At 42.6% G+C, this 22804-nt stretch overlaps 1 protein-coding gene across 1 annotated transcript in view; it reads left to right on the forward strand.

Annotated features, from left to right (window-relative positions):
* Positions 1-18778, forward strand: part of LPP (LIM domain containing preferred translocation partner in lipoma) — a 313431-nt gene extending 294653 nt beyond the window's left edge. The window contains exons 12-13 of the mRNA XM_017726845.1: positions 2116-2236; positions 3840-18778. Coding sequence (XP_017582334.1) covers positions 2116-2236; positions 3840-3968 — 250 coding nt within the window. The 3' untranslated portion in view covers positions 3969-18778. The remainder of the gene's footprint in view (positions 1-2115; positions 2237-3839) is intronic.
* Positions 18779-22804: the final 4026 nt, after the last annotated feature.

Consider the following 22804-nt stretch of genomic DNA (forward strand, 5'->3'; position numbering starts at 1 on the left):
GTATTGCCTTGCCTTTCTGTGCCACCAGTTGTGTGTAAGGTAAAATGCGGTCCTGAGCACAGGCCCAACAGGAGTTTTATGCACCACTCAGGCACCTGAAGGGTTTCCCTCAACACCCCCTTAACAATGTGGCGAGTGCCCCTTCTCAAAGCCCCACAGGCCAAGGGCTTACATGCTTTCAGGAGAAAGAGAGCTGATGTCCCACATTGAAGTCTTTTGGCAGTGACTGCAAACGGACCTTGGGGCTCTGAGAGTGTGAAGTGGGAGGCTGTCAATCCAAGGAAGGACAAAAAAATTGTTGAGTGAAGGATTGAGGGGAAGATAATGGAAATAGCACGAGACCCAGTGTGACACTCGAAATGTCTTTGACCAACCACACATTTTGCAGTACTTTGGCCAGCCGATTAATCGATTTGAATTGATTAGGGATGACATGTCCTCCTGATCTGGAGGTTGAGTGTTCTACATCTACATCCTCTTGATAACAAAACTGTCGCTGATGCTACCCCCTGAGCTCAGGCCCCACAGTAGCAGATCCACATCCCCTGAAATCTGCAGGAATGATCTCAGGATCCTGGGAGATAATATTTGTCTCGTAATGAATTACTCACAGTAGCCTGGACAAAGAAATGTTGAAGTATTTTTTAAGTACCACATTTGAGCTAAATGGCACAAGGAAGGGCCTGCATGAAGCAGCACATAATTAATTGCGATCACAGCTCCGGTCATATCATGATCCATTTAAGTTATTTTTCAGAGCGCTCGTTATAGCCACTGTTTAATTCATTCTTTCATTAGATCACAGCTTTGCAGGCATCTTTCATCTACTGCCAGTGAAATTAATATTTTTCTTTATTCCTAGTACAGATAGATTTTCTTTTCTTTTCTAAGATAGTTAATTCTGAGGTGGTTCATGTGACAGGCTGGGTGGCAGAGTCAATCCTTACTAGGCATTTCAGAAGAGAAGGGCCTTTGATCTCCTTGTGTTCTGATGTTTGCCATAAGCTTTGCTCTCTGTCACTCCACAGCCCCTGACCCTGGCTCTCATTACATGGCAGCAGATTCTGTGGGTGTAAGTTTCCTTTTCTGCTGGCAGAATTTGCAGCCAGGAAACTGGTACCAGGTTTTGAACCAAAACAGCAAATAATGATTCACCACAGGCTAAGTGTTCCCAAACCTAGTAGCAGAGATGGCCACTTCTCATGGGACCTGGGGGGAGCAAAACCAGAGGTAATACAGAACATGGGTGAATTATCCAGAACAGCATATGGTGGGCAATAGAAGGGGGAAGAAAGAAGCCTGTGCTTCGCTTGATCCCTGAGCTGACCCTGATTCAAGTCAGTCATTTCATGCAGTGAGTTATTGTCACTATACATTTGGAACTCAGGCTGACTGGAAGAGAGAGCACTGGGGTCTCTGCACCCAGACCTGTTCCCTTTTAAGCCTGGACAACACCCTGTTGGTGGATAACTGAGTTGGTTGTAGCTAGAAAATGCAGCAAGTCAGAATTGCCCTGATGCTTCTTGTCTGAGAGTGAGCATAGCCAGAAATGTGCTTCTGTGTGCATATGTGGGTAAGATGGCTTGGAAGCTTAAAGTGGATGGCATAAACCTCAACAAATTAGTGTTAGTGCAAGGCAATTCTTTTTACCATTTCTTTTCAGACTTTTAAAGTATTTGTTCCAGCCTCCAGATTTTAATAGTTTGATTTTTGTTTTCAAGCGATGCTCTTGAAGCAGATCCTGGTCATCTTTCTAACCTTGGGACTTGCATGGATTTTCTTAGAGGCTGAGGGTTGTGGCAGTGTGTAGGTGCCACAATTGATGGTCATTCAACAGGCGCTTTAGTAGTTTTGCTGCCTGTCAGAAATTCTTTAAGTCCTCTCCTAATAAATGCTCTTTAATATCCTACAAGCCTGAAATTGCCTTGTAAGACTAAAGTGCTCCTGCCTGTTTTTTTTCCAAGGAGGGAGCTGTGCAGAACTCCAGCCTGTGTTGTGTGTGCACATAGGTGTGTGTGTTGGTACAAATGTACACATTTCTGGCTGGCTGGTCCAGTTAACAAAACCTTTTGCTCCAGGTTTGAGGATGACTGGGACTGTCTCTTCCTTCCTCAGGAAATTTGCCCCGAGGTGTTCTGTGTGTAAGGAGCCCATCATGCCGGCCCCAGGACAAGAGGAGACCGTACGCATTGTTGCCCTGGATCGTGACTTCCATGTCCAGTGCTACCGGTGCGAGGTTGGTATTCCACTCACGGCAGGGACAGAAAGCAAAGGTTGGCTTAACTTCATCACCACCTCATGTTGCTCACATGACAGGAATACACTATTGTAACACTGGCTCTACAATCAAATTACTTCACTGACTTCAGCAAGCAAGGAATTTTTCCTTGTTTATATCAGTGCAAATGAGAGGAAAATCAGGTCCCTTGTTTATAAAAGGTTCATTAGGAGAGCAAAAGAATGTGACTCAGGCAATTAGGGCTTAATACTTGAGAACTTCATAAATTATAGCCTGGACACAAACGTAGCTCATCTTTATGTTCTTAAAATGAAAGCTAATGCATGTTAGGATTTGAGCATGATTGTACAGGAAACTCAGCATATGGCTCTGGGTTGACGAATTTTAATAGACATATAAACATGATCATTCTTGCTTTGTGCAATGCTTTTTGTGCTACTTTTCCTGTTCAGTTTCATTACACACTTCATGTAATTTTGATGGAAAGAATCTGAAGACAGAGAATAAAAATCACCTTAAAGCAATTAGCATGTGGGAGCAGCTGTGTTAGGGAACCTTCAAGAATTCTTCATTGCTACTGTTGGATAATACATCAGCCAGATGGCAGGGTAAGAAAATGAGACCAAATATATTTCTTATTGCAGTTGCAGGTTTTAATAACCTTAATTGGAAGAAGGATGGACTGAGGTTTAAAGGTCTAGGCTGAAACTTGAGGCATCTGGTTCAATTCTCAATCTGACCTTGGCTTTCAGGGTACATATCAGCCCATTACTTATGACCATTATTTTTTAAGATGCTGGGGCATTCCTACATGAAATTTTGTAGACCCTAATTCATCATACAGCATGTCCCCATGCTGGCTGCTGAGATACCCAGCTTTCACACACATGGGTCCATCAGCAGTCCTGGGCCAAGCGATTGCTTGATCACACAGTGTGGGATGATTCCCAAGTTTCCTAGCAGCTATACTTGGCCAAGTGTAAGTTTAGGGGCTGAGATCTCTGGAGCAGTTTTGGGGGCCTTGTAGAGTGGGGTTTCCATGTGCCTGTCTGACATCCTCCTTTTAGCCACAACCTTTTTGGCCAATTGTAGTACAAACACAGGTGACAGTTCTGGTGAGGGGAGACAGGCAGGGACTTTGCTTAGCTGCCACCCCTGGAATGGAGGCTGTAATTTTGTGGCATTAACTCTCCCAAAGGAGATTACCTATAGTCATATATTGGTACTAAACTTTTTCCCAATGATGCTTCTTTTTTATCCTTTTTTGAATTAATAAATATGTGCTTCAATTTGATGTTTCTCCAGTGCTAAAGACCTTTGCTTCCTCAGAAATGTGAAGGGAATAATCTCCTTTTATTTTCAATTGGATTAAATTCAGCAGAGACCTTGGGAACCCATCCTCTCTGCAGCATTGTCTCTTATCAGAAAATGGCTTAATCGTAAAAGACATCACGTACCTCTGCTTCATGTTTTGCGCTGACTCAGGCTGGATCTTGTTACAAGGTGGAGAGTGAGGAGAGAGTTTCTTTGACTAATAGATTCTTTGCTTAATCTTGCTCTTTCTTATTTACTTTGCTCTTCCTGTTCACTTATTTCCTAGGACTGTGGTGGCCTCCTGTCTGAAGGGGACAATCAGGGCTGTTACCCTCTGGACGGGCACATCCTTTGCAAGACCTGCAACTCTGCTCGGATCCAGGCTCTGACTGCCAAGGCCAGCACTGATCTCTGAGTATCAACTGTGACCCTCCCCAGGATGCCCACTGGGGGACATTGCACAAGCTTTGCATGATTTCTTTCCAGCCTAGGGTCTGAATCTCTGTTATTGAAAAAAAGAAAAAAAAAGAAGAAAAAAAAAAAGTAAAACTGGAAGGCTTTGGAACAAGAGGGCAGTTTGAGAGGCCATGTTCAGACTGCCCATGACAGGCACCTAATTTAGACACAGCTGTTCAAGAGGGCAGTGAGTGAGTTAGAGCAGTTGCTGTATCTGCAGCTGATGGAGTTAAGGGTCACAGCACCTAAGTTATCTGCCTGTAGGAGGTCTGAACATGGTCCTAACTATGCATCTATGTTTGATTCCTGTTTCTTAAGAAGTACATGAAGGTAGAGAGTGAAAGATGGCTGAGCTAGTTATTTCTCCTGTTATTTTGAGAACCTGACCAGCTCTCATTGAAATAATGGGAAGCTTCCCTTTAATAGGATCTGTGTCAGCAGCAGAAGTAGCTCCACTGCCCTAGAAGGTGTGAGAGCAGACCCAGCATTAACACAAACAGTGGAACTGCAACTGTACTGCACCTGAGTGTAGGTGTGACCTTGTATCCTTGGGACACAGATTGGTTATTTCTTAGGCCCTTTCTTGTCTCCATTCCCTTCCAGTTCAATAGGGCTTTTTCTTTTACTCATGAAAGTCTACTTAGCTATTGCATAAATTTATTCAGTAGTGATGCTTCCAATTCACAATGTATGAGCAATCACAGAAAGATGTGAGCTTGCACACACTGTACACTACACACACACTACACACACACAACATGCTTTTGATTTACTAGAGGCATAAGCCAGTCACGTTCATTGAGAAGATCTTTAAGGGGTGTGGGCCTGGAAACACATTTCTGAAATCCCAGTGGTTAAAAAAAGGTAAAAATGACTACATAGAGCTGCAGTGCAAAGCGATGCTCAAAAAAATCTTACACCACTCTCTCTCATACAGCCCATTCTGGTGGGACCATTGGCAGTGCTGGTCTCTGGGTAGACATTCAAGCAATAAAGTCTTGTTCCATCTGCTGTTATTGCAATGGGAGGATTTTCCTTCAACAGTAACAGGGATTCTATCAGGCTTTGGGATGATACACATTTCTCTGATGTTCACACATGTGATCTGTAGTTTTCAATAAAAAAAATCAGATCTTGTTTCAACAACAGCTAAAAAGATCCTCCTAAATGCATGTTCAGTTTTATCCTAAGAAAACTAAAGGAGGTATTAAGCCCTTCACTATGGCATTCCAGAAAGCAGGCAATTTTTTTCTCTTCTATTTTCATCCCAGCCATTTACACCTTGTCTCTGGTGAAATTCATGGTAGTAGAGTGCTGGGCCAGCAGCAGCATTTTCATCCTTAGTCCAGAATTAATACATATGCCAAGGTAAATAAAACCTGGGCACAGATAATCCTTTTTTTCACATGATCATGGGTTTGGGGTTTTTTTTCGTTTTTTTTTAGTTTGGTTAATTAAAAACAAATCAAAAAATTAGAAATCCATGGCATTCTGAGCAGCTATAATAGTCTTGTTCATGAAACCCATAATAACTAAGGTGCAAATTACATAGTGAGGGAGTAATTTTCATATCACTGAATTGACATTAATATCTTATTTGCAGATGTAATCAAGGAAAATACCTTTCTTTGCACTTAAATTAAGAAGCAGAATTGAAACAGTTGCAGGCTGATTGACCATGTAAGTGACAAACTGGCACTTTTCAAGAGTAAGTTATACAAATTTTTTCATGCATCCCACTGAAAAACAAAGAGAATGTGGTGCTTTCCTCTTTGTATCAGGCTTCTGTTATAGAGAATAATTATATTCACTAATGCTGAAAAGAAAAGTTAGATGAGCTGAACTGATAGGAAACAAAGGAAAAATTGTGATGTGATACTGCAGCTCCTACAAATGGTGCATCCTTTCAGTTTAGCACAAACCTTTCTGGAAGAGCACTGTGATATTCAGTAGCTTCAGCTGTATGTGGTAAATTCAAATGCAGAAATACCAGTCTGAAACCTCCATTCCTTACATGGTTTATATGTTGGCAAGCTTCACCAGTATCAGGGAAGTTTCCCAAAATTCACAGCTTGAAATGAATCCTTCTTTGTAGAAGGGTGGCATCATTGAGCAAAAGATTTCCTTTACCACCATAGGTAAAGCAGTTTGACTTTTTATACTGGATTTCTACCCTGGCCTGCAAGAATTTTACTGCCTTAGATGTAAACAGATTTTTTGGCACCCTGGCTCCCACCAGGTTCCACCTGGACTCCCGCTCCCTGAACCGTGGCATGTAAGGTCCTTCTAAGCTCGCTTCTTAACACACAGTCTGCACCACCAGCAGTCCAAAAAACTTCATAAATACTGGGCAAATCTAGTTTGAACTAGCCCTACAAAAACAGGGGAGGTCAGTGCTGGGATACAAGCACAAGCGATAATGTGATGCATTTGGGTGCAGAATGAGCCATTCTTCAGGCAGAAAGCATAGCTCTGATCTTCCTTACTCTTGTGAGTGTTACATCAAGTGGCTGATGAGACTCTCTTGAATAACACTGGGGTAATTGATGGAAACAAGCTGCTGTGCCTTCCAGCAGAATGTGGCCTAGACTCACAGTTCAGAGCCTTTGGGCCTTTTACAGCCTTGCCACAGGCTCGACTGGAGCAAGTCATATGGCTCCTTGTCTTCTGCCCTCTGCATGAGACAGCTTCTTTGCAGTTTCCCAGAGCCATTATGGGAATTAAACTAGTCACAGACTAGCCCAAGCTATTGATTTCTGGAGCTCTATTTTCTCTTTCCAGAAAAATTTGCTGGTATGTAGGCCTGGGATTCCAGCCCATTTCAATGCATACGGCCAGCCAGGAGATCTAGCTCTGAATCCTCTCTGTTATGAGAGCACTGTGGTGAGTGAGGCTGGCATGCAGAGAGGTGAGAGCCAAACTTTTCAAGCATTAAATACTTCATGGATGAAATTTGATTGACAAAGATTGAACAGTGTTGATGTTTGAGGTGCTGTGGCTGATTTCTAGACCTGACACATTTGTGCAAAGGTACTTTGATGGGGTTTTTTTCACCCCTAAACCCCAAAGCCATCTGCCTGTTGGAAGGAATGAGTGTCCAAAACCCTCTTCTTTATTCTGTGTGGTTTTGTTTTCCAAAACTGCTATAAATATATTTGAAAGATACTGTATATACGTCACAGAGGCTCTCATCACCCACATATATATGAAAATCTCCCCTCTGATGCTTCCGGATTTAATTAGGAAGTGCTGGTGGGATTTATCGCAATTGCACTGCAATTAAGAACCACTGGGATATGGCTTCATCACAATATTTATCACATATTTATAATATATCATGTTTATCTGTTCCAAAGAAGGAGTCTTTTTACCAAAGAGACGTTGCTTTTCTTAAGTTGGACTTCTTAGCCATGACAAAAATTCACATTATCTGTGGCTGTGGTAATGTCCAAACTGTTCTTTTCAGAAAGAATTGGAAGATCGCACAAACATTTTTTTTCAAGTCTGCAGTTTCTGCTTCTGCTGCTTTGTCTTTGTCTAGCATTTGTTGGCAAGTAGGACCTGATCCCATGATTTGTGTGGCCAGACAGGGCCCAGGATCAGGTTCTAATTTAACAAAATATTTAAGTCCCTGGGGTTTGTTTAAGCGCAGACTTAAAGCCATTGCATGGTGTGACATAAGCCATTCATACCAGACTGGTTCTTTATCCCTTGATCATACAGGTTCGATCTGGGTAGGATGTGGGCACAGCTGAATTTCTATCAAATTACCCAGAACACATGAAATGGCTTCTGTGTCACCCTTCTGCCAACTGCAGGAGAACACCAGCGGCTGATCAAATGGATGACAGGAGGCTGAATTGTTACAAGATGAGTGCTTTGTGTTTGGTGGCTGTGGCACCTTCCATATGTCACAAGTAGCCCTACAGCCAGATTTACTGTTTCTTTGAGCAATGGCTTTAAAAGTGTCTACTTAAACTTTATCCAGAAGATTGGGTTGCCTTGGTTACAGCCCAATCCTTAAGCATATCCCCAAGGCTAACACTAGTATTTTGTGAATGTGATGGTTTTATTGTCACTTATTTTATTCATTGAACATTGCTTTTAAAAACAGAAAGCCACACTAATTCTTTAGCCTGATAACGCACCTTTAATTTTGGGTTTGGGGTTTTTTTAATATTTTAATTTGTAGATTTTTATCATGGCTGCGAAACACTTGGGTAATGACTTAATCATAGAGGTGTGGGAGTACCAAAGTGTTTGGTATCACTCTGCATAATAGTGTCCGTCCTTGATAGCAGGAGTGAGGCTTTCACAAAACACAAGCTTTAAGTTGACTTTCTGCCTATCAGCAAAATGTGCCTGAGAAGAATGAGAGAAAACGTCTTAAAAGAGTGGTGGTTGTTAGAGAGAATATGCAACAAGTCTGTCTGAGATCTCTTTGGAGCTGTGACGGCCACTGCCTGGCTGTGGTTAGTTCAAGCCTGGCTTAAGTTCGACAAATGCTGGTTCCTTTTGGTTTTGAGAAAGTCTGGAAGGCAAGGAGTAACAGGACCCAAGAGAAGGTTCGTGAGAGAAATCCTGTGTCAAGGATAAATGTTAGGCACCTGGTGCTTGTGCTGAGTGGCTCAGAAAGGGTTTGAGTTGCTGACTGGTGTCTGTTGGTGTCTGGTCCCTCCAGTTGGGTCACAGAGTTGATTTGCTGCTTGTTCAGCAGCCTGGGTGGACAACACCTCGTACAGATTCAGTACTGCAAGCTATTGGAGAGGGGGTGCTGAACAATCCCCCTGTGGTGAAATTCCCATGAGAAAACACAGTGATGGTAACTGAGGGTTTGTTGTGGAAGGAGGGCAGGAACTGCTCCATAACCTAAAGGTTAGTAAAATACAGACTAAGAGAGCTGTGAGAACACTGTTTCCAGTTAGAGCTAGTTGCAATTTTTATACTAAATTACATTATATCAGAAGGGCTATTTTTTTAATGAGAAATTCTCTCTTTTTGCAATGTTACCCACTACATTTTTTGGAGGATTTTTTTGCTGTTATGATTAAAATCGTACTGAATTTTTATCTAAATAAATTTCAGAATTGTTAACAAATATTTCTATTTCTCAAAGACCCATGTCTTCTTTCATGGTTTTTTGTAGTTCTTGGGTTTCTTCTGCTGGTAGATTAAAGTTTCTGTGACAATTTTGAAAACTTCTTTGGATAAAAATTCTACTTAAAACCAAGCATATGTTCTTGGGAAATGTTTCAATATTGGACCTGGTGAAATTAAAAAAAAGCTTTGAAACTTTTCACAAGATGTTTTATTCCCTATTTTTAACTAGTTTTGCTAATTTTGAAGTCACTGTTTCCTTTGTTAGAACAATCCAAGTAACGTGACTCTTAAAATAACAGTGTTACTTCTGTTGGATTCATTTTCTTATCTGTCTTAAAGCCATGGAGTGGCTGGCTATAGGGACTGCCAGTGTCTTTTTCTGTGGCAATAGCAATTTTCTTCTTTGTTTTTACCTTGGGGTCTTTTTCTGTTTGTTTTTTTTCCCCTGAAATTACTGAAGAATGTAAGCACATTATGGCAACTGCCATGAAGATCCAGAGATACTGTTTGAACTTCATCTCCTTTCAGGGCTTGGGAATGGCATTTTTCCTTAAACGTTTCTAGAAATATTGCCTGTCTTCCTCAGCATTTCAAGTTTGAATTTGCAAGCCTTTGAATTTGGAGCCTGAGAGAGAACAGACTTTACACCTGTGAAACTATAACATTCTTCCAGCATCTAAAAATCTAAGAGAAAAAATATAACCTCAGTAGGTTTTCTGGTGGTCATTGAGGAACAGCTCTCACTTCAACCTGGAAATTTTCTGCTGTGGTCTGAAAAAAACTAATTTCCACCCTTGCAGAGCAGTCTGGCATACACATGCACACGTCAGGTGTTTATGGGGCTATAACTGAGTAGAAATACAGGCAATATTGACTACTGCTACTTATACCCCACTGACCTTTATTCCTGACTTCGTGTCCCTGGTCTCTTTGGCTTCATGTAACATGTGGAAGCACAGGGTTTGTCACAGGTAGCAAGAGCATCCAGTTAAAACTTTTTTTTTTTCTTTTTTTTAAATTTTGCTATTCGTCCAGTATTCTTATCCTACCTAAATATTTTAGAAAATGAGGAAGGAAACAGAAGCCCCAGGTGATGGCATTACCTTTATATTTCCAGGGGTTAGAGTCCCTCCCCAGAAACATCACACTTGGGATGTCTCTGCCTTCCTGCCTCTGCCTCCCCTTGCCCACAGCCTCTTTCTTACCCACTTTTTCCATGTCCTCAACGTGCACTCATCTTTGAAGTGAAGATGGTTTCTTACTTACTTCACCGAGGTATTGTGAGTCTTAGCTAGTAGTTGGAAAAACTTGTCCAGATCTTTAATCAAGTAGTTTTGTGCATCCTTAGTATCAGTGGCCTGCCATATGGATATCAAAGAAAATTGTTATAATTATTGCTTTTAAAATGATTATGAAATTGTGCCTTACTTTTTCAGTCATATTTAACCATGTAATTTAGAACCACATGATTGCAGGGATTTACCATGAAGAAATACGTTTGAAGGATAGTTTGTTTTTTAAATATTTTTTTCTCAAAAAATGATTTTATTAGCTTTTCCTCTTCTATTTTTTTTTCCTCCAGTTTTATCCCTTTAATATGTTTGTGTAAAAGGGCAGCCAGAATTTGCATTTGTTAGAGACAGAAGATTTTATTTGGTCTTGTATGTAGAGTTTTCATTTTCTTTTATGTTCCTTCAGGAAAATTCCTCTCTCCCCAATTACTCATACTGAGATGTCTTTAAATGCAGACTGACCAGTACGGGTTTTTTGTTGTTGTTTAATTTAGTGTGTGGTTTGCTTTGTGGTTGTGGTTTTTCTTTTAATTAACCAGATACCGGGTGCTGGGGAGGCATTGCACATTAATGCAGAACGTTAATGCTAATTTTCACAGAAAAGACAAAATTAGAGTCTTTCCCTGTCTCCAGTGCAGTTTTGTTACTGCTCTGTGTACAACACTAATATTAAGCCAGACTGTAAAGGCTAAATACTCAGAGTGACCTACTTCCATTCACCAGCAAGAATCCTTTGTCAGCTGACTCCTGTTTGTTTGTTCATTTTTAAATGTCGGATTACAGAACGAGCATCTCCTAAAGATGAAAGAAAACAGTGTTTTCATGTGCAGGAAATTTGGGTTTGCAGTAACAGAACATTTTCTTTGTGAATTTGGATGTCATGGTGTTTTAAGCTCCTGCCTGGAGCCTAAATCAATTTGGCCTCTCATCCAGTTCATCTAACTGGTGCTCCTAAAAGGCTGCAGCCCTGCAAAAGCTCATGCAGCATTTTTGGCTGCCTTCCCTTGCTCCCATTTGGTACATATTTGCACAATTTAACTGAGCTTTTCTTTCTGCTGAAGGTCAGATGCAAGCGATACGAAACACTAAACTTTATAAACAAGCAAAGCCATTTCAACCACAGCATTTTGGACTAGAATGGATTTTTAGGTGGCGCACTGTCTGCTGGCCTTTGGAGAGGGGATCCTGAGACTACACTGGACTGGAACAGGATGCAAAGCCACAAGCCTTGTTTTTTTTAATAAACTACTTACTGTAATCCAGCTACAAAGTTTCAGCCTCACACTTCAGAAGAAGCTTCCAGTAGCTATGCACGTACAGGCACTTTCTCTCTTGCAGAAAGTGAAACTTTCCCAACCAGAGTAAATTTAACCTATTGCATAAGATGCTGGAAGTTGCTTGGTTTTTTATTTTCCGTGGGATTCTCACTGTAACCTCTGTGTGTAGAGGATGAATAGCTTTTCTTTTTCCCCTCTTTTTTTTTTTTTTTCCTGACAAGATTAGATGTTGCATATTGATGAGCTAGCATTTCAAAGGTCCGTGGGGCTTTGGAACATATTAAGAATCTCTGAAGTTTAATATTCACCATGTTTTAAATATTCAGAAGGAAAAATCTGCATAAAATGGCTTTTGATAAATACGTTCTAGGGATTCTTTCTTTCTATCTTACACAAGCGTTGTGGGGATTGTGGCTGTGCCAGTTTTGTTCCGAAGTGTCTTTCGTTTCAGCGTTTTCAGGACCATCTCAGTCCTGTTTGTATGCCCAGTACCAGCCTGAAGTCTGTTATGATTTCTGCTGGGACTGTACAGCAGGCAGGTGGATGTGACCAAGAAAAAGGCTCAGCTGAACATTGGAACTCCTGAATATCTTCTTGGGGGCTCCCTCCTTATGACATCTGGGGACATCCACCCCTTTTCTGCGCCTGCTTCTCATGATGAGGTTGGGATCAGTCCAGTGGTCAGGCCCAGATGAGATCTTTCTGCAAAGGTGCTGGACACCACTGAGATTTTGAGATTGGAAAGGGCAATATCCTGGGTGCAGGAGCAAAGCAGTGTCATTCAGTGCATCTCAGATCTCACAGGACAGTCTCCCCTTCTTTGGAAGTCTGTTTGGTGAAAATCTCAGCAGTAAAAGAAGTGCCTTTAGGAGAAATCCTCCCTTGGGGATGCTCCATTTCTCATGCTCTTGAAAATCTGATTCAAGCTTTAGATGAGGAGGATCAGTTGTGGGCTGCAAAGATGCAGCTATTTTGCTGTATTATCAACACACTGCCTTACCCTGCACGTCCCAAGGTACATCCCAGGGTGTTGCAGGGCAGTGCTTTGGTCCCGCTCACACCCAACCTTGACTTTGTCACACCAGTCCCTGTTGAATCAGTGCCTGGTATTTGTTCTCAGGACTGCTCTGGCTCGGGCCAAGGGCACCTCATGCCTCTATGCAAAAGGTGGTGCTTTCAGGTTTTACCTTACAAATAATGCAGCCCTTTCAAACTCACCTTTCTCCTCACGTGTATTCTTGACAGAAGTAGGATTTTAAATATTTCATTGCATTCTTCTTTCTTCTTCCTTTTTTGCCAGATGTCTTGAAAACATTGTCAGATTACGATCTGGGGGGGGATCAGGATCAGTTTCCTTCTTGATTGCATGGTGTAGGTTTGCAATGAGGGTTTTGTCTTTTTTTTTTTTTTTTTTTTTTTCTTACAGAACAGATGCCTTCATTTTATGCAGAGAAAGATTGTCTATGATTAGAGCTAATCCAGGATGGCAGGATTGGACCCCCACAGTGAAAGCTAGAAAAGTGATTGCAAAAGTATTTTGTTTCTCCTTTATTAATTGCACAGGAAGTTTCCACCAAGGGCTCATGTAGCCCAACTGGCCTATGTAATAAGTAGCAGGGCCTGTAATTACAGTCTGTCTTCTGATCCTATCTGTGCTCTGACTTTCTAGGCACTACACTTCTATTTACATCTGGTTGTTTGTCACCTTTTTAAATTTTTGATTGGTCACTAAGGGAAGGAGGGCACGAGCCGCGAGCCCTGCGAGGTGCAGTGAGTATAAACGAGGGAGTCCTCCTTCCTCTCAGGTATCTGCCTCATTTGGGACACAGAACAGAGCACGAGGAACAGGAGGATTTTACCAGCCATGCAGCAGAGGAAGTGGGCTGCCTGCCAGCTGGGTATCTTTCAACACCTCAGAGTTCTTTGTAGGACTGGAAATTTGAACCTTTTACAGGTCTTAACTAGTGTACTCTCCTGTGAGAGAGTTCATCAGCATTTCTTTGCTCAGAGTGGTTCCTACAGGATTTTTCCTCTGTAAGATTCAAGGTTTTATGGCTGCAAAGAGATCCTTCTCCATATGGTATGAGGAGGAAGATGGCTTTTGGCATCATGCAGAGAAACTGTGTTACAAATCCTGCTATCAATGTGTACAGCAAGTGTAACTTGAATGGGTGGGGGAAGGCAGTGATTTACACGTGGTGCAGTACCAAGTTCACCAGCTCTGAGCACCAGCAAGCACAGCCTCAAGCAGATGAGCTCCCTGGGGTGTCAGTTCTGGGACCTGCAAGTAAATAATGGGCTCCTTGTGGGAGTGTTTGGTGCTGGACACTTTGGCAGTAATCTCTTGTCTCTTTGGAAGCATGCACTAAACTTTGGGTAAAGCTACAGAATGGTGCCCCCCCGGTCTTTTTTCCTCAAGGCAGACTCCCAGTGCTGTGTTTGATGAAGAGGAATGAAAGCCATTAGGCAAATACTGTACTCTGCAAAAAAACCCATTAACAATCTACTACGGATACTTTTAATGTCCATTAAGCTGTTACACAAATTGTCCCTTTTCTACAGCTTGCACTGATATTTCATTATTTTTAACCTGACTTCTGTTTAAAAAATACCCCTCAATTATTTTTTAATTTTTTGTAACTCTGCTTCTAAGAAAGTTGATGCTTTAAAGGAAAAAAAAAAAAAAAACAAAAAACTTAGTTTCAAACATGAGTTTTTCAGGCTTCTAAATTAATAATTTCTACACCTGACCCAGTTCCTGCAGCTGCCAAAAAAGAAAAGAGAAAGCTATTTAAATTTCTCATAGAACCATTTATCTCTTAAAATATGCCAAGGCAATTTGAGGTGGGGGTGGAGACTCAGCTATTTATCTCAGCAGCTTGATTTTTCTCTTTATGTTTCTAACTGTCAGGGGGAAAAAACCGGTAGGAAGCTATTCTTGGGCTATTATTGATGTATTGTGTTGCCATTATGCAGGATGTCTGCTTTGCTATATACGGAAGGACATTAATAATAGCCATCTCCCCTGCCCCCACCCTCCGTTCCTCTTTGAGAAGATATGGTTTAACTGGAGCATCTGCTGTGTTCAAATTGCTGCTCCTTCCTCCCCTTCCCCCAGTTCATTCCCAAACTAGTTTTAGGAACCAGGGCTAAGGGAATAAGGAGACATTATTTTTGCCATTTTTCTGCCTACTTCTGTGGTTGCTCCAGGCAAATTGTTTCCATGCCCTGTACCTGTCTGCCCTTCTCCTTCCCATGCTTCATTTTTTCTTTTCCTTCCCACTGCTTTCATTTTAAGTTCATCAGTGTGAAATAAAAACCCTTTCTTGCTGTCTTTTTCTCACAAAGGCTGGCTGGCAGAACAGGCTCAGCAACAGACCTCTGATTTGTTATTACCCAGCATTTCATATCCGCAAACATCGGTTTCATTATTTCCAATTAGTAGGAAAATGTATTCCCGTTCCCATCCCTCCTACCCCAGGTTTAAAACATTGTTGTGAGACTTTAAAGAGTCCGTCTGCTTGTTTAAAGACTCGGATGCTTGTTTTATTTTTGGAAGCAGAGTGTACAGTGAACAGGAATAGTTTGATGTTTAAAAAATAGCCCCAGTTCAGCATTCCCCTGAAGTGCGGGAAGTCCTGTCTCTGCAGGGCTGTGCCAGCAGCGTGACAGCCCAGAGAGAAAAGCCAGCTTGAATAGGAAAAAGAACTGGCCTGCCCCATTTCATCTGTGAGAAGAGAGAGGTGAAAATAATAAACGTGGCAAGAAAATAAAGGGCAGAATTGCTCTGATTTTTTATTTTAATGGCTGTTCCTATGTCTCCCGCTGATTTTGTTCCATAGTAGCTTTGCTTATTCAGCATTTTTGGTAATCAGGACCATGTGCTTTTTCATGGTATCATTATTTTTCATTTGTTGAGTCATAGTCTTGCCCTGGTCCCCATAGGGTATGGAGCCACTTTGGTCTGGGCACTGAATGAAGACAGTTAGAAGCTCTCTCTAGGAGAGCTTACCTAGAATTTGGAACCAGAAAATGCAATCAGCATAGTTTCCAGTTCTGATATAGAGAGGTTTTCAAAATTGGAACATGGGAGGAATACCTTCACTGGGGGAAATGCTTAGATTTCAAAATGAAAGGGAGATGGCCATTCAGTGTAGTTTCTTGTTGCTCTTACAATCTTCCTTGGTGGTGGCGAAGGAGAAAAATGACACCCTCTGTTCCCTAAACTAAGCCAGAGCCCAGCATCTCCTCTGCAAACATTTCCTCCAGTTCCAGCTTTCCACACTGCTGTAGCATGGGAGTGAGGAAGGCCTGCTAAGGGAGCAAGGTCAACCTCATCCTCTCCACAGCCAGCGCCGCTCCCCATGGTGAGTCTGTGTCCAGCCTGGGGCTCGATCCTGCCTTCCTAGTTTCGAGTATTTTGCCAGAATCAGCTGTTTTCCCTCTGCCATTAGCTATGGGATTGTGTGCAATGATGAGGATTTGCAGGGAGGGAGGAGAAGATCCTGTTCCAATTAGGCTGCCTTTGTGCTCATGTTTCATTCAGGACTGCATGAGATAAGAGCAGTTTGCACTGAAATGCACAGCCGGAGGTTGTAGTTTGCGTTTCAACTGTGTTGAGATGGTACCCATTGAAAATACGGAACTGGGGCGCTTTTTTGCATCTGCCAGTGCTTTACTGACAGCTCTGTGTGGGCTGGAAACCTATTTCGGTTTGGCAAATGGACATTTTGTGCCTTGTCCCCCAAGTCTGATCTAGTTCTCTGTTTTATTCACCTAAAAAGTAGCATTTCTAATGTGCCTAAGTAGCTAAGCCCCTGACAAGCATCTCAGCAGAACAACCAGCAGGGTGACAGGTAGGCTATTGACAGAGCTGCCTTCACAAAAAGTGTATTCCACTTTCTTCACTCCGTGCCTTTTCAGAGACCTGCTGTGCTCCTTTATGGGCAGCACAGAAACAGTCCTAGTGCTGAGCAGGGATGGGAACTAGGAGGGTGATGGAGAAAAGAAGCAAGAGGCTAATGTTGAGCCTCTGTTCTCCATGGGGATAAGCCAAGCAATGGCTTATCCCATCAGTACAGCTTGTCTTGCTTTACACACCCTGTTGTCTGGTGGGCAACTGTTCTGTAGCAGAGGTACTTGGGTATATATCCTCAAAAATCTCTTCCTGATCAGAGCTCCAGAGTCATTCATATGTGAAGAATTTAGTCCCTTAATATTGTCTCTTATAAAATCTCCATCACTCATTTTTTATCTAATCCTAGAAGAGAAAATCTGAAGGTGAACCAAAGTTTGATTTGTGCTATTGTATTAAAAAGGCTGATAAGCTCTCATTTTCAATCCTCAAAGTCATGTTCTAGCAAACTTTTCCCTGCTGTGATCAGACAGGAAATGCAAGGTGTATTGGAAATGCAGTAAAGGGAAAGATTTGATGTTTTTATGCTCCGTACTGCACCATTGTGACCTCCTCTGCTGTCCCTGTGGAGAATGAGAACTGAGTATTGGTGGAGGTATGGGGCAGAGCAAAGTAATGTCTGGACTTTCATAGTCTTGCTAGAAAGGATCTGCCTTGGTGAGACATCAACTTCCTTAATGGTCCTATCCTTTCCCACCCCACAGCTTGTGTTTTGGACAGTCAGAGAGACTGGAGAGCAGCCTCCAGTGCCTGCCCTCTAGTTAGTCAAATAAGAGACCCCGAGTATGAATTCTTTGTTTTAGTAAAGACACTTTCCAGCACAGAACAAACAGCAGAGGTTTGTTGTGTTTCAGAGCCCAATCTCTCACACTGGCTTTACCTGTGGGCTGATACAAGAGGGTCTGAACCACACATAGGTCATTCCAGAAGGATTCCTCTTGGTTACATCCCCCATGGAGAACCCCCTAAAGGCTGGGAGAATGATTCACCTCTTTCAGACTGCAAGGAGGAAGTGCCCCCAGGAATGTATTTGTCCTACATAGCTGCTATGCTTTGGCCTATCCCTGCCAGCTGCAGACCTGTCTGCTTGAGGATTCACCAAGGATGATCTGTACTGGATGTGCAGTAATTCACAGTGGTTTGAGGTGGTGTTTCAGCTTCATCATAGTTGGTTTATCCCTTGAGATGGAAAAGGTTTTGTGTTGTTGCCTTTGTTGCAGCTGGGAGGGAGTGTGACTGGTCACACTCCTCCTTGTCCAGTGTCAGCAGACAGAGGCTCTCAGTGGTATGGGAAGCATCTTCCTTTTAAATGTGAATCACTAGCCTAGGGATCTGGGCAAGGGGGGGGCACAAGGAAGCATTCCCTGTATGAGGAGTGCTTCTGCTGCACACTCTGTGCCCTTGGATCCTAATGAAGTAACATTACTTGAGCTTTTAGGACTGGTCTCCTATCTGTCAGAGCTTCGGGGTACCAGGGTTTTACTCCTTGCTGAGCAAAAGCACTACCCAAGTCTGTGAGGAGCCTAATCCTGCTGCCATTGGAATTTTCCTGATTCCTGTGAATTGCTGAGTGCACCTCCTGTGAGCTGCTGAGTAGCCTCCCTTGTCACTGAACCCATCAGGCCACTTGTCTCCCTCACTGACTTCTTCCATAGGGCTTTGAGGACACTCAGGAAATGCAATCAGCACCTTACAGGATCGATCTGCTAGGCGATAAATGAAGTTTTTTCTCTGGTAACTTGTGTGCATGAATTGAAAATCATTTATTCCAATTTGTTCTGAGGACAGATGCAGCATATACACATTTTCTATATTTATAAATATATATAGATATATATATTTTGTTCTCAGCTAGTTACCTCTTCTAAACTGCAATTTTCAGAGCAACCGGCATATATTTTTTATTCAACACGTAAAACGACTTTTTACAGTAAGAGAATGAAAGCTGTTTTAAGCATGTGTTTTCTGTATTTTTATTATGCATTATCCAATTATATTGAGATGTATTTTCCTCTTTGCTCTGCTCTTTCAGTTGTTATCCTTTTTATCAGTTATGCTTTTCAAATGTTTTGTAAGGGAAAATAAATATGCAAAATCGCCAGATGCCTTTTTTCTTTGCAGAAGAAGTATCACAAATGCTTTTTTATTACATTTTACCAATCCAATAAACTTCTTACAAACTTCATTTTTGTTTGCTAGCGTGTGAAATTATTTTTTCAAGTCAAATGGTATTTACTGTTTCCCAACCTCCATCTGCAATTATGCTTCCTATCCTCCACCTTTTTCTCTTTTAGGTTCAAAATTTCACTATGTGGCTCCTCAGCATACCTAATTCAAGAGCCTGTTTCACTGTTGGGAAAAGATGCCAGAAATGTGTCCCAAGAGAGGCTTTCCCCTGTTGTACTGGCCATCTCTTGATGAATTTTGCACTGTTCCTAAAAATGTGTGCCTGGGCTGTGGAGAGCAATCAATTCCTAAACCATGCAGTAATCTGCAGAGGGGTCCACAAATGTTCTCAAATTTGGGTTGTGATGGGGTGACAGCAGAGCCACGCACCTTGCTCTGCAGCTGAATGGAGGAACATTATTCAAACTGTTACGGGAAGAGTAGAAAGAAGTGTGGTTAGCAAAGCCTGTCTCTCCTAGAAACTTGTTTCTAGGCTATCATTGCGGTAAATAATCAGGATTGTCCCCATCTGCTTAAAAAATGTCACTGATCACCACACAGCCTGACCTCCACCTCTTCAGCCAGAGCAGCTGGTGAAGCACTGAACGCTCTCCCTGATAGAGATGCTTCATGTGGTGGGCAATCCAGTGCATCCCGGTAAGCTTTTCCAAAAATACATGTTAATATCTGCACCCTCCTTATAGCCTCTGTTTTTCTACCCTTTCTATCCTTAGACCTTTTTATAAAAGCCTTTTTCTCTCAGAAATCTCCTGCGCAGAGCTGCACAGACCATCTTCAAGGTGGGATTAATTTCCATGAACTTTAGCAGCCTGGAAGACAGCTTTGTTGTCTAAGGTGGCCCTCCAGTCAGTGGAGAAGTTATGTCATCTTTTCTTTAGGTAAGCATCTGAGACAGCTTTGTTCTGTGCCTTTAAGGGTTAAATGAGGTGAATACTGTCCTCCCTATCAGCAGAAGTGGTTATCTTAAAACAGTTTTTGAGAGCTGTAGAAAGATCCCAAGGCACACAATACAGCTAAATCCACTCCCTCCGTGTCACTCCCAAGAAAATTTTATGTAGTGTGACCTTGAAGACATCTGCAGATGGAGGTCCCACAACCTCTCCTGGCAGTCCTCTCTATAGCAGTGTTCTCTTCACCCTCGGATAGTCTTTCCTACTGTTCAGACTAAATATTCTTGGCTGTAAATTAAATCCCATCCTTACTTTCCCACCACCAAGGAAAATGAAGGACTTCTTTAGTAGGTTATGTATTGTCAGGGGACTTTTGTTAGCCGTGGAAGGAGGCACAGGCAGCAGCCTCACTCCAGCTCCTCCTCCCCTTCCCCAGGGGACTTTAGGAAGGGCCTGTGTTCTCCCTCAGGAAAGGACAAACTGCAGCTTGTTCCTACAGGACACGAGAGTCTGACAGGCTTTCTCTTGGCAGTAAAGGGAGTGTGATGGTGTGGGCTTTCAAGTCTATTCAAACTGCTGTCTAGTTTTCCAAACTCGATATTATTACTTCCTTTGTAGCACAAGGTACTTTTTCCTAAACTTGTTACGGTGGAAAAGTTCCAGGGATACATTGTCCACACGCAAATCAAAATGCATTAGCAGGCCAGGGGCCAGAGGCGAGGGCCAAGGGTGGGGGAGCTGTTAATTCCATCGTTTGGCACGGCTTTTCTTGCAATCAAAGGCTACCAGAATCCTTTGAAGACAATGAAAGCATTGGGAGTGAAGTGTATGTAAATCCAGGTGCCAGTGGGGGCTGTCGAAGCCTGAGGGAGGGATGGAGGCAGAATTGACAATTTGGCTCTGTTGGTGATGTCCCTGGTCAAATGAAGAAGCAGTGGTACCCCTGTGTTCTCGTGGTGCAATGGTCATCCCCAGCTGTGGCTACTGGAGATTTCACCACCTGGCTTTGAACAAAGGTGAGTCTGAGATGTTTATTTGATGTTTATCTGGGCTAACCTCCTGTATGACTTCTCTTTCAAAAAAGGAGTTTTATTTTCCTTTCTAGTCGATTTTGAGAAGATTTCAGGGGCTTCGTGAGTTTCCTCAGGGGTTTTCAAAGCTGGAAAGAAATCTGGAAGGCTGTCAAATCTGTCCCCAGTGCTGGTCTTAGCAGGCAGTATTGGTGTTCTGGGAAGGGTTTGGAATAATAGTTTGGAAGGGAAGAGACCAATGCAAGAGAGCAGCAGGGCTTCCTCTGTGAGAGATGGAAACTTCCAAAGAGCCATTCCTCCAACATACCTCTGGCAGCTTCTTCATGGCAGGGTGAACTGCTTTCTGGAGAGGTCTCTTCTCATGCCATTAACTGTCAAGGGACTCTGAAAGATTAGACCAGACCTTTCAGACAACTGAAACTGGAGAAGATGAATGGACACAGTGAGTGGGCCCTTTCCGTGCTCCATTCCCCCCAAAATGGCAGGTGGCTGCATCACAAAGCACCACCATGGCTGCAAAAACAAGCAGCGAAAAGGGGAAAGAGGAGTTTGGGTGGGGCTGTCAGGAGAATTGCTGCTGCTGTCAGCATCACCTGTCACAACCTGCCAGGGTCGTGCCAAACAAAGTGCCACTACTCCGGTGACACAAAGGAGTTCTTTTCCCCAGGGAACTCCTGTGAGGAAGACTGGGAGCTCTCCGCCTCTGCTCTGCCTGACCAGGCAGTCCTGGTAATAGTGAGTCAAAGGGGGTGAAGCCTACACTTCTTTGCTGCTGAGAGTTTTTGGGGACAATGTTTTATTGATACTGAATCCACTTAAAATACACAAGGTCAGCCCTGGAGCAGAACAGAGATGTAGCAACTGCTTTCCAAGTTTTAATCACCTCCAGTGCAGTGTCACCAGGAGTTATACATGACAGTGTTTCCCACAAGGTAAGGAAAAATAAATAAGCCCAAATCATTGCATAGCAGAATGGTCTGCTTTTTTATCTTGCCATATTGTTGGTGTTGGACTGAATCTACTGTCTTAAAGTATAAATATAAAGACGCTGCTAAATCATCACTATTTCAGCAACTAATTAAGGGGTAATGCTTGCCGTGCAGCCGTATATGAGGCAATAAATGGCTTTGGTGGCTGATTAAACGCTGGCACTGAGGCATTTAATTACAGCAAAAGCCAATTACCATGTGCATATTCTGACACCACGGACATTACTCCTGTTCTGTGATGGAACACGGAAAGGCAATAAACCATGCTATAGAGACATATAGCACGGGAGCCTCTAGCTTTGCCAAAACTGCCACCCGTCCTCTCCAGTGGCTCTGAGATGACGGCTCCTTCTCTGTATGGAAGGCTCAAAACGAAGTCCTAGAGAAAAAATGCTTTGTAATTTACAGGACTCATTTGAGATCTAGAAACAGAGCCAAATATTGCACATCCTCCCTGCACTAAGGCACATTTGACCATTTGTAGAACATAATATTCCCACACTCAGGTAACAGGTGCATTTAAAGCCTCACCTGAGCATATTTACCATCGATGGGCAAGTCAGTGGCACTGAAGGAAGAGGTTATGTGTAGCCTTTTCTTCCTTCAGTTATTGCATTGCAGAAAGCACAATCAGTTGCGAAACACCCCATGCCATTCTTCAGTTAATTGATTTAAAAGCTGGAGTCTGATTTTCACAGGCTTTCAGCTCTTGCACCATCCATTTGACTTAACCAGCTCAGCACCTCTTCAAATTAAGCCCTTGCTCTCTTTAACCAGTAGTGAATTCTTCCTTTTAAAGGAGTTTCCTAGAGAAATTCTCTCTTAGAAAATCCTTGGCACAAAACCTTAGCCAGCCTTGGCATGCAAACCTGCCTCACGCTGGCATTAACAAGCCTCTTATTTAAATGTTGATGAGCTCTTTGCTGCCAGTTAGCAACGGGAAATGCAGTCTGTGTGTTAAACGAGAGCTGGGAATGACTTCCAAATACCAAAATGTTTGTTAAACTCGCAGCCCACCTCTTCCCTCCTTGGGAGTAGGAAGCTTCCCAGCAAATTGGCCCCATTTTGCACAGAAACTGCCAGGCAGGATCAGACCACGCATCCCTCTGGTTCT

This window comes from Corvus brachyrhynchos, unplaced genomic scaffold (assembly GCF_000691975.1).
Source record: "Corvus brachyrhynchos isolate BGI_N302 unplaced genomic scaffold, ASM69197v1 scaffold162, whole genome shotgun sequence".
NCBI classification, from domain to species: Eukaryota; Metazoa; Chordata; class Aves; order Passeriformes; family Corvidae; genus Corvus; species Corvus brachyrhynchos.